The 14,541-nt window shown below is 43.5% G+C and overlaps 1 protein-coding gene across 1 annotated transcript in view; it reads right to left on the bottom strand.

The window, feature by feature from the left end:
• Nucleotides 1-8,946: 8,946 nt before the first annotated feature.
• Nucleotides 8,947-14,541, bottom strand: part of Etnk1 (ethanolamine kinase 1) — a 43,133-nt gene continuing 37,538 nt past the window's right edge. The window contains exons 7-8 of the mRNA XM_034512540.2: nt 14,341-14,414; nt 8,947-14,110 (exon numbers count right to left, since the gene is read on the bottom strand). Coding sequence (XP_034368431.1) covers nt 14,038-14,110; nt 14,341-14,414 — 147 coding nt within the window. The 3' untranslated portion in view covers nt 8,947-14,037. The remainder of the gene's footprint in view (nt 14,111-14,340; nt 14,415-14,541) is intronic.

Raw genomic sequence — 14,541 nt, 5'->3', positions numbered from 1 at the left:
GTTTTTACCTGTAGCTTGCTGGACATGTACATAACCTAGACACCCTGAGCTCAGAGCAGAGCTGAGCTTCGGTCTGGGGGTGGGGCGGGGAATGGAGAGCCTAATCTGTGGCATAAACTCCCTTGACTCTCCCAATCAAACTTCATCTCTGCATCCTGTCATGAGTGTCAGTATTGACTAATCTGTATGATCCCAAGTCCCTACTTCATTAGCGCCTCCTAATTTGGCATTTCAGGATTCCGTGAACAAGCCCTTGCGCACTTTGTGTAAACTTTGATGGCACTTTGGTTTTATCACATCCTCTTGTCACTACAAGCCTAATTAGCCTTCGGGTTCGTTACCTCCTTGAGCATTCCAATGTGCTAGAAGCCGCACAGGGCGACGATTAGAACTTCTGTGGTTGAAAAGACGCGGAATGTTGCAAGTCTGGAGTCGATTTGTACTGGACACGAGCTGTAGCCCCTTAATGGGCATTCACTGCCCACCTCTGTGTTTGACCCAACATCCTTATGATTATCAAGTGAAATCCTTCTAGAACATAAAACATCAACCAAAGGCTAAGAATGTCAGTGGATAACATCTGAGGCCCATTACAGAGATTTCCTGCTTTTCTGTAAATCACTTACCAAGGGCTGGGGATGCAGTCCAGACATCAAGTGCTTCCCTAACATGAAAGACTCTGGGATGGACACACACACATAAACACACATACACTCACATACACACACACTCACATATACACACAGACATGCACACACATATATACACACTCACACATGCACACACACTCACACACATACATACACACTCACTCACACATACGCACACACACACATACACACTCACACATACGCACACACACTCACACACATGCACACATGCACACATACTCACATACATATACACACATACACACATACACACACCAGTGATCAAGCTTTCAAGAAAACAAAATGCCATCTCTGACAAATATCTTTAATGACGATTAACCAGTAGTAACCAAATGTGACAGAGCAGAGGTGGAGGCAGCGGGAACAGGAGGGCGGCCTGAATGTGAGACCGGAGACCATGACTGAAGAAATTCATCAAATTGTGCACATTAGGGAGCAAAACAGAAAATGGCCATGTGCACAGAGCTTTAGATGTGAGACTGTGTGTCACGGGCGTGGTGACACGGCTCGGGGAGGCTAAGCACCTAAGCCGTCCAGAGTAAGCGCCACTGTGAGCTGGGGTGATCCAGAGCAGAACTCAAGCAGCTGTCCACCAGGGAACTCAAAGCCGGGGCTCTGTGGATGAACACTCCCTTAGGGTGTGCAAAACCTTCACATCTGACTGCTCTGGAGAAAGAAGGGGGAAGGGAGAGGGGAGGAAGGAAGGCAGGAGGAAATAGAAGAAAAAAGGAAGACTGAAAGTTATCCTTTTAAAGGGGAAAAAATAAGGGCTGGAAAGATGGCTCAGTGGTTAGGATATAACGCTCTTGCAGAGGAACCAAGTTCTATTCCCAGTACCCCTGTCAGACAGATCATGATCAGCTCCTGGAACATCCCAAGCCTCTGGCTGAACACACTCTCACGGGCGCACGCGCACTCACACACAAACATACTTATTCACATACAAACTTAATTAAAAAAAAAAAACTTTAAAAAGAAAAAATGTTAACATGGAATAACTGTGGTCCACTTCTAGTTTGTGTGTTTATTTCTATTAACTATCACAATACACAGACACACACTAATACACAGATGCCTGTGCACAATGAAAGCTTGAAATACACGTGTATGATATCTACATAGGTCTACAATTCAACCTTCGATTTCTCTATATCCTTATTTGTTCTGTAATGAACAGGTACTGTCTTTAATAAAGGAGAAATATAAATATGTTATGGGCCATAAAAGAGAATTCAAGAAGCCGGCCTGGGTTTTAAAAGCGCAGCCTCCTAACAGAAAGGTGTGTGAAGCTGTACAAAGGTTAAACCGATCGGTCACAAGTGCCTGAGCGTCGAGTTCTCAGATCGACACATATTCGAGGTCAATGTCTGTGAAGGGAAATTGCTCAGAGAGGAGAGAGGTGGGAGGGAAACGTTCTGTTCATATCTTGGGTGAGGCCATTCATGTAACCTTTGCTCCTGTGCTGCCCAGGACACCTGACGGCAGTTTCCTGGAGAATTCTGAAAGACACTCATGCAAAAAGCACAGGGAATCCACATTGGGCATCCCCTGTGGGCACTTCCTGTCCACGTTGGGCGTCCCCCTGCGGGCACTTCCTGTCCACGTTGGGCGTCCCCCTGCGGGCACTTCCTGTCCACGTTGGGCGTCCCCCTGCGGGCACTTCCTGTCCACGTTGGGCGTCCCCCTGCGGGCACTTCCTGTCCACGTTGGGCGTCCCCCTGCGGGCACTTCCTGTCCACGTTGGGCGTCCCCCTGCGGGCACTTCCTGTCCACGTTGGGCGTCCCCCTGCGGGCACTTCCTGTCCACGTTGGGCGTCCCTCTGCGGGCACTTCCTGTCCACGTTGGGCGTCCCTCTGCGGGCACTTCCTGTCCACGTTGGGCGTCCCTCTGCGAGCACTTCCTGTCCACGTTGGGCGTCCCCCTGCGGGCACTTCCTGTCCACGTTGGGCGTCCCCCTGTGGGCACTTCCTGCTTTTTACATAAGCTTAGATTTCAGCAAACAATTCTACTGATTAGTTACAAGGAAAATTCCTAAGTTAGAAGAGCCTCTAGGGTTTGGGGTAACGGCATCATCAGCAGTTTCTTCCTGGGAACTCTAACTGGGAGCCAGTTTGCCACCTTTCCTGGCCCCTTAACAGGAAAACACATTCTGAGAGGATCTTCCTGGCACTAAGCCTATGTGTTTCTGAATACAAACACTTAGTTTTCATTTCCTTCTAGTTTAATTAATTATCTGATACAGGATCTCAGGTACCTCTGACCGATTCACCATGTAATCAAGAATAAAGGTTTTATTTTATTTCTATTTCTAATTATTTATTCAGCATATGGGGGGAGGGGACACATGCCATGATGTCCTTATGTCCATCAAAGGGCAACTCGTGGAGGCCAGTTCTTTCCTTCTACCATGTGGGTTCCAGTGCTTGAACTCAGATCCTCAGGCTTGGCAGCAAGCACCTTTACCTGTTGGACCGCCTTACAGCCCAACCTTCAAGCACTGGCTCAACGAACTCAAGTTTGTTATTATCTTCCTGGCTTCACACGGAAGGTGCTAGGATTACAGACATGTGCCACAATCGCCAATATATTTAGTGTTAGGAACTGAATCCAGGGCTTGGTACACGCTAGCCAGGCTTTCTACCAACTGAGGTACATATGGAGTATTATATAAATCAATCTTCAAAATATTGTGCTTAGTGAGAGAGAGAGAGAGAGAGAGAGAGAGAGAGAGAGAGAGAGAGAGAGAGAGAGAGAGAGAGAGAGAGAGAGAGAGAGAGAGAGAGAGAGAGAGAGAGAGAGAGAGAGAGAGAGAGAGAGAGAGAGAGAATGAATGAAATAAAATGTTAGGCAAACTAAAAAGGAAAGCGAGGGGACAGAGAGAGGGGTCAGTTGTTTAAAAGCACTTACTGCTGTTGCAGAGGGCCTGGGTGAGCTCCCAGCACCTACACGGTGGCTCAGGAACACCTATAACTCGGGTCCTAGAGGAGCCAATATCCTCTTCTGGCCTCTGGCGCACTGCATGCGGGTGGTGCATATGTGGTACATAGGCATGCATATAGGCAAAAAACCTATCTATACACATTGTTTTTGTCAGTGTTCTAGTGCTGAGAAGAGACACTGTGGCCAAGGCAACTCTTATAAGAGAAAGCATTTAATCGGTTGCTTGCTTACAGTTTCAGAGGTTTAGTCCACCATTATCACAGTGGGGCACGTGACAGGCACGTGTGCACAGGCAGGCACGTTGCTGAGGAAGGAGTTGAGAGTTCTACATTCAGATACATCGGCAGAAGGAAAAGAGAGACACTGAAGCACACCTACCCAGTGACACACTTCCTCCAACAAGGCCACACCTACTCCAAGACCACACCTCCTAACAGAGCCACACCCTAATGACCAAGCATCCGAATACATGAGCATACAGGGCCAGTCTTATTCAAAACACCACATTCCTGTCTCCCATAGGCTTATAATCATATTTTAATGCAAAATGCATTTAGTCCAACTTCAGAAGTCCCCACAGGCAGTCTCAACACTATTTAAATGCCCCAAACCTCTTCTGAGACTCACAGAAATCTCTTAACTGTAAACACCTATAAAATCAAAATCAAAAAGCAGACTACACTGGGAGGTGGTGGTGCACACTTTTAATTCCAGCACTTGGGAGGCAGAAGCAGAACTCTGAAACTTTGAAGCCAGCCTGGTCTACAGAGCTAGTTCCAGGGCAGCCAAACCTACACAAAGAAACATTCTGTCCGGTGGGGAACAGGCCACATACTTCCAACACACAGTGCACTGTACAGGAGATACATGACCATTCCAAAAGGGAGGAAATACCGGACCAAGCAAGAGCTAAAACCAGCAGAGCAAGCTCCAAACTGTATCTCCATGTCTGATGTCAAAGCACTCTTTGGTTTCCAGCCCCTTTCAGTTTTGTTGAGTACGACATACTTCTCTCACGGGGTGGTTCCACACCCTCTCACAAGCTCTCCTCAGCATGTATCCCATGACTCTCCAACATCTTGAAGTCTCCAATACAATCCAGGCTTCCCCTTCCCAGATTCATTCATGCAATGGCCTCTCTGGGCCTCCATGAAAGGAAGAAACTGGTATTTGGCACAAGACACTCCAAGACCAAGTTCTCTGCACAGAAAAATAAAAAATTATATGTATTTGCCCTAGAGGGACAAAAGGGAAGGAACAAGAGACAAAGACAGGAGATCATGAACTAGGAAGAATGGGAAGCAGGGAATAGGTTATCTGTCCAAGATATAAGTGCCTCTGGATAGAGGAGACAGACAAGGCCCATAGGCAAATGTCAGTTTATAAAGATAAAAGGGGAAACCCTGTGTTAGGATGAGGTGTTTAATTTTGATCAAATAGGTGAATTAGGGAGCCAAAGGGGGGCTTTTGATTGCTGGACTTCATACTTTGATAGCTGGACCTTGGTAGCCATTGAGCATTTGCTTAGCATGGATATAGCTCTGGATTTGACCCCCAGCACTGTGTCAACAGATAATAGCCAATCGTCGTGGTGTAGGCTTTTAATCCCAGGACTTGGAAGGCAGAAGCAGATAGATTTCTGTGAGCCTGGTCAGAGAGTTCTAGTCTACATAGAGAGTTCTGGGACAAAGCTACATAATGAGACTCTGTCCCAAAAAAGGGGGGAAAGAAAGGAGAGGAGAGGAGATGTTAAAAAAAAAAAAAGGAAAAACAGAAAAAGGAAGAAAAGGGGAGGGGAGGAAAACCATGTCATTAGCAGGTCAGCTGCCATCACAGAAGTAGAAGGACAGACACTGGGTACATCCAAACCTGTTTTCTAGATGGTGGTTAGAGAATGATTGGTGAGAAGTCACCTGTTACAGATGCTGGCAGGAGAGCCCAAGGTGACACATGGGAGTCCAGGATTCCTCCTGAAAGTCAGAGGAGGGAAACAGAAGTACAGAGGTCTCCAGTCGGGAGGTCTTAAAGAGTCCTTAGTGAGGTGGGAGGGAGAATATGGCCAGAGCTGGATAAACCCAGATGTGTAGACAGACTGCCATAGTGATGTCTTCAGACTTTGGAAATTTGCCCAACACACTGACCTAATGTTTCATCTTTATTTCGAAAGATAAATGAAAGTGCTGTCAACACTTGGGACAACTGAAGACAACGGGATTCTGTTCTGATAAGGAAGTGAGCACCAGCAAACACTGTCAAGTATTTAGCATTTTCCTTCTTGTTCAGTTCTGTCAGGTTTCAAAGTTGGTACTCAGAAATCTTTGAGTAGGATAGCTTTTGGCGTTTGTTAGGGACATCAGCAAGACAGCCTTTTTCAAGGCACCTACACAGCCTTCTGCCACCACACAAGAAGAAATATGCAAGGAGCACAATAACGTTTTAAATTCTCTCCTAGTGTTACAAAACGAGAAAAAGAGAGCAGTTTAAATTAGCATCTTCTGCGTGGTGTGAAGATTGAAATAGTATTCATCAACTAACTACTAAATATAGTATTTTTGTAAAAAGGATTAATTTTTCAGCTATTAAGATTCACAGTACAAATTGTTGCAAAAACCAACTAGAGAGATCTTAGTATGAGATGGGTGATATTGATTCATAGTCTTATGCAGAATTTAAATTATTCAAGACAAATACCCACTGTGTCAAAAGCAATTGTACGTCGTTGGTTAACCTCACTTGTCAACTTTGTGAGACTTAGAATCACCTCTGGGTGTATCTATGGGGAATTAGCTCAATTAAGTTGGGAAGACCCAGTCACTATGGATGGCACCATTGCTTAGGATGGAATCCTGGGTATGGAGAAATGAGCCGACGGCAAGCATTTTATCTCTGCTCCGTGACTACAGATGCCGTGTGACCAGCTGCTTCAGCTGCTACCACTTTGGTGTCATTGCCATGAACTGTACCCTCCAACTGGGAGTCAAAATACACCCTTTCTTAGGTTGCTTCTGTCAGGGTCCATTATCATAGCAACAGAAGTAATAAAAAAAACAGGTTGTATCAAAGGTGATACTCCAGTGCTAGTGCCAAGTCTTTGTTAAAAAGATTCTTGCCTACACAAGTCATTACTAACAGCTACCATTATCTTCATAAATAGGGTTCTAGTGGAAGTCAGTAACATCTGCTTTAGGTTTTCCTGAGCTCTATAAAATATTATAAAAAAAAAAACTAATTACAGATTTTAGCTGCAACTTCTCTCAAGGGGGTAGAAAAGGTCATCTGCTGCTTCCTTCGACACACCTTTACACACACCTTTACACACACCTTTTAAAAACTAGGCTGAACCCGGCACACTGGCACACACCTTTAGTCCCAGTGTTTGGGAGGCAGAGATAGTGGGATCTCTGTGAGTTGGATGCCAGGTTTATATAAAGACTTCTAGGCCAGCCAGGGCTACATAGACACCTTCTCAGATCTGGATAGGTTAGTGTGGCAGGTTACTGTGTAAGTCTAGTAACTTGGACTTGATCTCTGTAAACCACGAGCATAGTTCACGACTGTGAAGCATCATGACCAGACAACTTATGGAAGAAATTTATTTGGGTATATGGTGCCAGTGGGAAAGAAAGGTATAGCTTCTGGAGCAGGAATCTGAGGAGCTGACATCTTGAACCAGGAGCAAAAAAAGCAGAGAGCAATGTGCTTTTTAAACACCAAAGCCCACCTTCAGTGACATAATTCCTCCAACAAGGCCACAACTCCTAAACATACCCAAACAATGCCACAAGCAAGAACCAATTATTCAAACATCTGAATGGGGGTGGAGGGAGGCGTTCTCATTAAAATATTATCTATGTAAAGGACTGACTCTACACGGCTGTCTTCTGACACCCATACAGGTACAGTGATACATGCATCAACCTACACACACACACACACACACACACACACACACACACACACACACACAAACTAGTAGGACTTCAAGTGTTGGGATACCAGAATCTATGACTACTGAATTCTGGTCACCTTTGAGAAATTAACTGCAGTTAAAAAGTTATTTCTCTCAATTGAGGCTTAAACAATACCAAAGCAAATCAAGATGAGAGGGGAAAGAACATGGTAGAGTTGAATTAATTTCAACTGTAGGTTTTCTCCTTGTAGGCATCACTGACTCAGACAAGTTAACCTCAACATTCTTGCCCAGAGCTTTAGCTTTCCTGAAAGAACAAATCCTACCTTCTAGTGTTTTCTTGGAAAATGTTTCTCTACTTCTTGACACTCTTGTGTGGGAAAATTAAAGTTCACCATGTACCTACATACAATATCGTAAGACTAGAGAAACAAATAACGTCCATCCACCTTGCTAGGGAGCATGGGCACGCAAGGAGACAGACAGATCCCTAAAGCAATGGAATGATGAGTTAAGTACATTGACAAGCAGTGTCCATGGGGCCATGCGTCGAGGTAAGGAAAAGGCCATGGATGCACAATTGGCTAAGCAGAAAGACTTTCTCAAGAAGTTTCCCATGGAGTTCGGGAAGAATTAGCCTGAGAGGGTGATGAGAAGCATGAGAAGCCTGGGAGGTGTGGCTCAGCTGGTAGAATACAGATTTTCAAAATGTTTTCACACCATACTGCAAAACCAGAATGAATGTGGCAGTTTGAACGGGTTGTGTTCCCCCACAGGCGCATGTATCTGAACACGTGGTCCAGCTGGGGTCTAGCTGGAGAGATTTAAGTGTTTAGGAGGTAAAGCCTCGCTGGAAGTGTGCCACCAAAGACATTTCAAAGTCTGTTGAAATGTATATAGCTTCCTCCTATTTCCTACGCTCTTTTTGTGTGGTTGAAATGCTATCAGCCTACTGGGGTAGAGGATGTCTTTAATCACAGCACTCGGGAGGCAGATGGATCTTTTATGAGTTCAAGGCCAGCCTGATCTACAAATCAAGTTCCAGGACAGACAAGGCTGTCACAATCAATCAGTAATTAACATAAATGAGAGTATGGAAACATACGAGCAAGCCAGATAAACTTGGTGTCCTACCATGCTTCAACCAGGGCTCATATTTTTTCTTGGTTAGGCTGGGGGGCCAGCAAGCCCCAAACATTTGTGTCTATGCCCCTAGACCTGGGGTTCCAGGTGTGTGGGGAGCACCTGGCTTGCTATGTAGGTGCTGGGATACAAATTTCAGACCTCACAATTACCGGGCAACTCCACTCCTAAGCAGACTGCCCTTGCTAGGCAAATACTCTATGACTCCAAGCCTTCCAGGTTGTGTATTTCCATATATTCTACAAGAGTCGACGGTCTTGAGTACGAACAACATGGACACATTATAGTTAGAACTCAACTTTATTGTTACAACCAATGTTTATTTACAGAATATAAATCTCTTCAAAAAGATACATTCCTTCATTTAATCAATGGTAGAAAGCCTTATTAAACAGAAATAAAGCCTGAGCCGCCCTTTATCTTAAAGAAACACGGCTTCATTGCAAGTTCATGAACACAGAACATAAATGTACTTCTCTTCAGCAGCTACATGAAAGAGGCTGTTGATTTTCACTGGCAATGCCATTTTATACATGGAACAAACTGTACTTAAATTAACAGTAGTAAAAATTAAATTCCAAACAAAAATATGTAACAACAAAGGAAAAAGCAGGAAGTATCTCTGCTAGCAAACAGATAAGCAAGTTCTCCAGAGCTCAGACACTCGCTGAGGAGTAGGGAAACCTAGGACAAAGGCTGCATTCATCTGCGAGGTATCGATCCATGTTCAGTGCTGAGACTATCCATAGCACTTAGAGTCTATACAAAGCAGCATTAGACTACAATTCACATTTGAGAAACACAAATTTAAGATCCCATGCCACAGCTTCCCGATTCAACAGACAGCTAACGCAATGACAGCTCCTCATTTCAGCTTTTCCCTTGCATATGGGTAATACCATGTCTTCTTCCAATCAGGACATGTGTACAAAAGCTCCTAAATACAGAAAAGTTCTTACAGGTTCCATTAGTTTACAGTTACTTTAGTACATGTAAATACAGAGGACAACTTCAGATTACTAACAAGGAACACTCAGGATGTTGCTACCTACAACCAACAGCAGCACGCACAGTGCAGGCGTGGAGAACAGGCCCTCTGCCCTCCTCCGCTCTGCAGGTGTCATTGGGTTTCAACCTAGCCCTCAGTTTCTGGCTAGGAAGCCTGTAATTCCAGTTGGATAGGCTTTCCTGCTCCACCTTTCACAACTAGTTGAAAGACAATGTGGTGTTTTCAGTTCTTTAACTAACTAGTGTTTTATTAAAACTTATTGATGGGATCTAAAGGACCACTGTGGGTACGACAACCGAAAGATAAAATTATAACTACTTTTAAGAGTATTTTTGCAAGTACATACACCATACAATGCACAATGGACAAAGACATGTTGGTGGTACCATAGTGCCCAGGTCCAAGAGAGACGCTGCCGCCAACACAGGAGTTACAATGCTTATCAATCAAGCATCGTTATTTGTTCCTAAACTTTGGGGTTTCTTCCTATATCAAATTGAGCCAAAAATGAACATTTTCAGCATAAAAACTGTTAAATATAATTCATTTTGTAAAGTATCACTGAATTTAGCCTTCAAGAATTCAAAGTAATGCAAAACTTCCAATATTTTCGATTACAGAAATATGGACTGAAATTCCAAAACTGGGGATGTTTTGTCTGGAGCAGCTGATAGATAGCATTTGTCAAACCCAAGACTGAACACTGCTGTCGCTGGGGGAAGGCAGCTCACCACCTTCTCCTCTGCTTCTTAGAACAGGAACAGGCCAGAAGATGCAGCTTGGCTTCACAGTAAAGGCCAGCCTATAATCTGACAGACGAAAATCAACAGCACCTGAAGCCAAAGACACTCTCAAGAGGCTGTCCACCTGTGCGCACCTTCCCTGTGAGGTAGCACATGCTGCTGCCCTAGGACAGCCCCAGGACAAAGCACTGTTGACAGGTGACAGATTAATAGGGAAATACTTAAGTCTACAGTACTCTGGAATGCAGTATAAAATGCAAGTTAGGGAGAAAAAAATAAAAACCCACCTGACACTACTGTCCTCCATAAGCCAGCCAATGAAGTCACAAGAGGTACAGGGACCCCTACGAAACACAGAAACAACTGAGTACTTTCCAAAGAGTCTAATTTTTCTTTCGAGTGTTTGGGGGAATTCTTTTAAGTCTAAATTTAATGTTAGAAACACAAAGTTAAAATAAACATTTGGGGGTCAGGGAGGGAAAAGTAGTTGGCCCATACTGAACCACTCCAGAGAAGGTGCCTGACGAACTTAAGAGATGCCATTTGCCCTGTCTTGTATGGATGAGATTTACATTCACATTGAATTTCAAGTTTCTATAGAAAGTGTCAACAAACTCTGAAACTAGAAAAGGGGACCACACTTCAGTTTACAAAGAAATTACGTTTTTAGTTTCCTTTAGCTTCAAATTATGACTCAAAGATGAGCTCAATAAATGTACTGCTTCCCAGAATCTAAACTACAAAAAAATTAATAGCCAAGTAAAAACTGGAGAAAAGTCTTATTAGGCACTGAGAGGCTAAATAAATAAATCCCAATGTGAACTAAACCATTAAATCTTCCTTCCAGTTCCTGCTATCTCACTACACTGTTCCCAGCCTAACATCAACAGGCTGGATCATTTAGTGACAGAAAAACTTGTACAAAGAAAAATGCAAAACTACTCGCTCTTACGCAAAACAGCACTCCCACTAACTACGGCGGCATATTTACACTGTCCTATTTACACTCCAAGCAGAACGAGTGCATGAGGTTTGTGCTCACGGTGATCTCAAGCAGATCATGTCAACAGCAAGACATGGCCACCACATCTCATTTCCAGAAATGGTGGTAGCACAGGGGAGAGGAAGGGCATCAAATATCACTGGTCAGGTTCAAGATCATACAGTGTGCCAGGGAGACAGGATTGGGGGGAGGGCAGAAATGCAGACTTTTGCTTGTTAAAGCATCCAGGCCACTACGGTCTACTGATGACACTGAACATCCATGAATGCCACTTCTAACATCCACTTTCACATTTACAAAACGAGCTTACTACCAGTTGAGTAATTAGGTAAGGCATTCAAGTTCCTTAGCTGAACAAAAGAAGGCAACTGATATCTAGCAAGCCACAGGACACATTTTACAGGGATGCTCTTCAGAACAGTCCCAATATACCCTCTTTAGAATCCCTTACATGGTCAATACAAAGAAAGACATTTTGAATCCTATTGATAGTTTACACCATGATCCCCAAAAGCTGTATGAGAAGCAGGTGCATCAGAGCACCCAAATCTGGCCAAGGAATGGGGGCAAGAGTTTCATGTGCTAGTCTCTTTCCACAATCTCTTACGTGCTAGCGAGTGAACAAGGAAGCCCCGTCCGTTGCCATGGCACTCACTGCCACAGGAGTCTGTCACACTTCGGCTGGCTGCTTTGCAGTCCACCAGCCGCAGCCGCAGCCGCAGCCGCAGCCGCAGCCGCAGCCGCAGCCGCAGCAGCACAGTGAGCCTCCATTGAAAGCACTCAAGAACAGGGAACAGACTAGCCAACACTGTCTTCTCCAGGGTCTCCACATGACACATACTCTTGGATTTTAAGGAGGAAAGCACAGAATCAGGAGGCTCACATATTTATCATCCTATGGCAATGTTCCATACATGAATGAGAATTCCACTAAGCCAGGTTTTTGTTTTTGTTTTTTTGCAGGTTTTCTTTAACATTGTAAAGAGCTTGTCATTATTTGTTTCCATTCAAGGAAGTCAGCAGAATTGTAATGATCTTACAGTAATGTGGCTCATAAAAACAAACATGAACATTACAGCACTGGGGAGGTAGAAACCGAATCCAGGTCTAACACTGTTAGAGACATGTTTTTAAGAGACTATGTATGTGGCTAGAATTTACCATCTCAAATGGCCTGTTTCTACTTTACTAGGTTTAAACATCTTGAGACAATCCAAGTATTGTAAAGCACTTGGCTAAGAACATAAGTCATGTGGAACACCACCAGACAATCTTAGAACGGATCTGTAGTGCATACTTCAAATATGCAGATCCATGGAGCCAACTTTGTACATAAGCACTTATGTGACCAAAGTGCAAAGCCTGTCTGACTAGTCTAAGTAAAGTTACCCCTGACTGCTCAAGCCCACAGAGCAGTCTTCAAAGATTAAAGCCTGTCTACCTCAAAGACCTAACTTCCTTTCATGAAATAGTTGCCTCCCTCCTACACCTACACAAAATAAAAACTAGACAAAACCAAGATAAATCAAAACAAACCCTCCTACCACAACCACTGTCTAATTGCCATCTCCTTACTTGTGAGACTGTAAGTACCCAAGCTCCATGGCCTAGCTAAATGCTTCTTACTGATCCTGTAACTGCTTCAACAACACTACTCTGGAATTACATGGATAATTTATCATTTGCTGACTCTACAGACACAAAACCAACTTAAGGAATGAATTTGAATAGAAAGCATCTAAATGACATTCCTTGCTTCCAAGTATGATGAACTCTGTATGTTTGTTTCAAATACTAACAATACCAGCTATTATTTAATGAACAAAAACAGAGTATCTCAAGTAAAACAAAACTTTTGGTTAGAAACAATTTGATAGGTAAATTCTAAAAATTGGGACTATTACCTTAAATGACCATATCTAGTATTTGAAAACATGACTTAATAACAGATTTTAACATTAAATTGTTATATTCCAGGCTTATAGAGTAAATATATTTTATATTGTCAGGCTATGTAAAGAGACAATTTAATTCTAAGTTGTACTCCCCAAAAAGAAATGATTTCCAATTTCGAATTCAAGAAAGTATACCCCAGGGGACAGTAAACTGCCCTGCTCCCTCCCTCCTCGACGGGCCCTTCTCTAGAATACCCTAAGTTACTACTGAGGCAGTAACTGCCAAGACTGAGAGTAAATGATTCATTTCACAAAGGTTACACTGAACAACAAGAATGTTTTTCTGAAATTAAATCTATCAACAAAACCTTTTAAAGATTTCCACAATATTCTCATTGCAATACACTGAACCAACAAATAAAAGATCCAAGTAGTCAGTCATGTCAAAACTGTAATAAATAAGTCACATGTAACATGGCTGTACTGCCACAGGCTAAAGCCCGACTCTCTGTTGATGGTCAAATCTTTAGCCCGCCACATACTGACAGCAGTAAGCATAGTCTTAACATCATTCTATTTAAAAATAGGTTGGTTGTTTAGAGGCATAATTTTTAAAGCAAGATAACCAAATTAAATGAGTTTTAACAAATATTGGCTTTTGGAATTTCTCAGAAACATCCACAAGCATCGCTCAGCTCCTGGAGAACATCGAGGCCTCTTCTTTACTCTGGCATTTTTAGTGCTGTGACCTCGGGCTTCATTTTAAAGTACTGGTTAAAGCGGACAATCGCATACCTAGTGGGGAAAGAACAAGACAGAGTCAGAGCTGACCTCAGTCCTGCAGCTGCTTCCTCTCACCCTGAGCTGACTGCCAAAGTTTACGAAGGGCATGCTTCATCTGCTGCCCCCCTGGCCACTCCCCATGCTGAGCAGGCATGTGAGTGGACACAGCCTCACAACAACACTGCAGTGAGGGACACTAGTGCAACCTCATGGAGACAGCACCTCAGTTAACGGCATCTTACCCAAGGAAGTCGAACTCGATCGTGGAGTACTTAGCTTGTATCAAAGCCCAGAGTCCCCAAAAGAAATGAGAAGCCTTAAAGAGAAGAAAAATCAACAATTATGGAAACGTATTTTTGTACACGATACAAAATTGTTAATTCTATACATACATGGTACTTCTGTTTTTCTCTACTTTCTTGGTAAAGACAACATCTGGATCT

Source organism: Arvicanthis niloticus, chromosome 9 (assembly GCF_011762505.2).
Source record: "Arvicanthis niloticus isolate mArvNil1 chromosome 9, mArvNil1.pat.X, whole genome shotgun sequence".
In the NCBI taxonomy this organism is placed as follows: domain Eukaryota; kingdom Metazoa; phylum Chordata; class Mammalia; order Rodentia; family Muridae; genus Arvicanthis; species Arvicanthis niloticus.
This window is presented reverse-complemented; position numbering and strand designations above follow the sequence as displayed.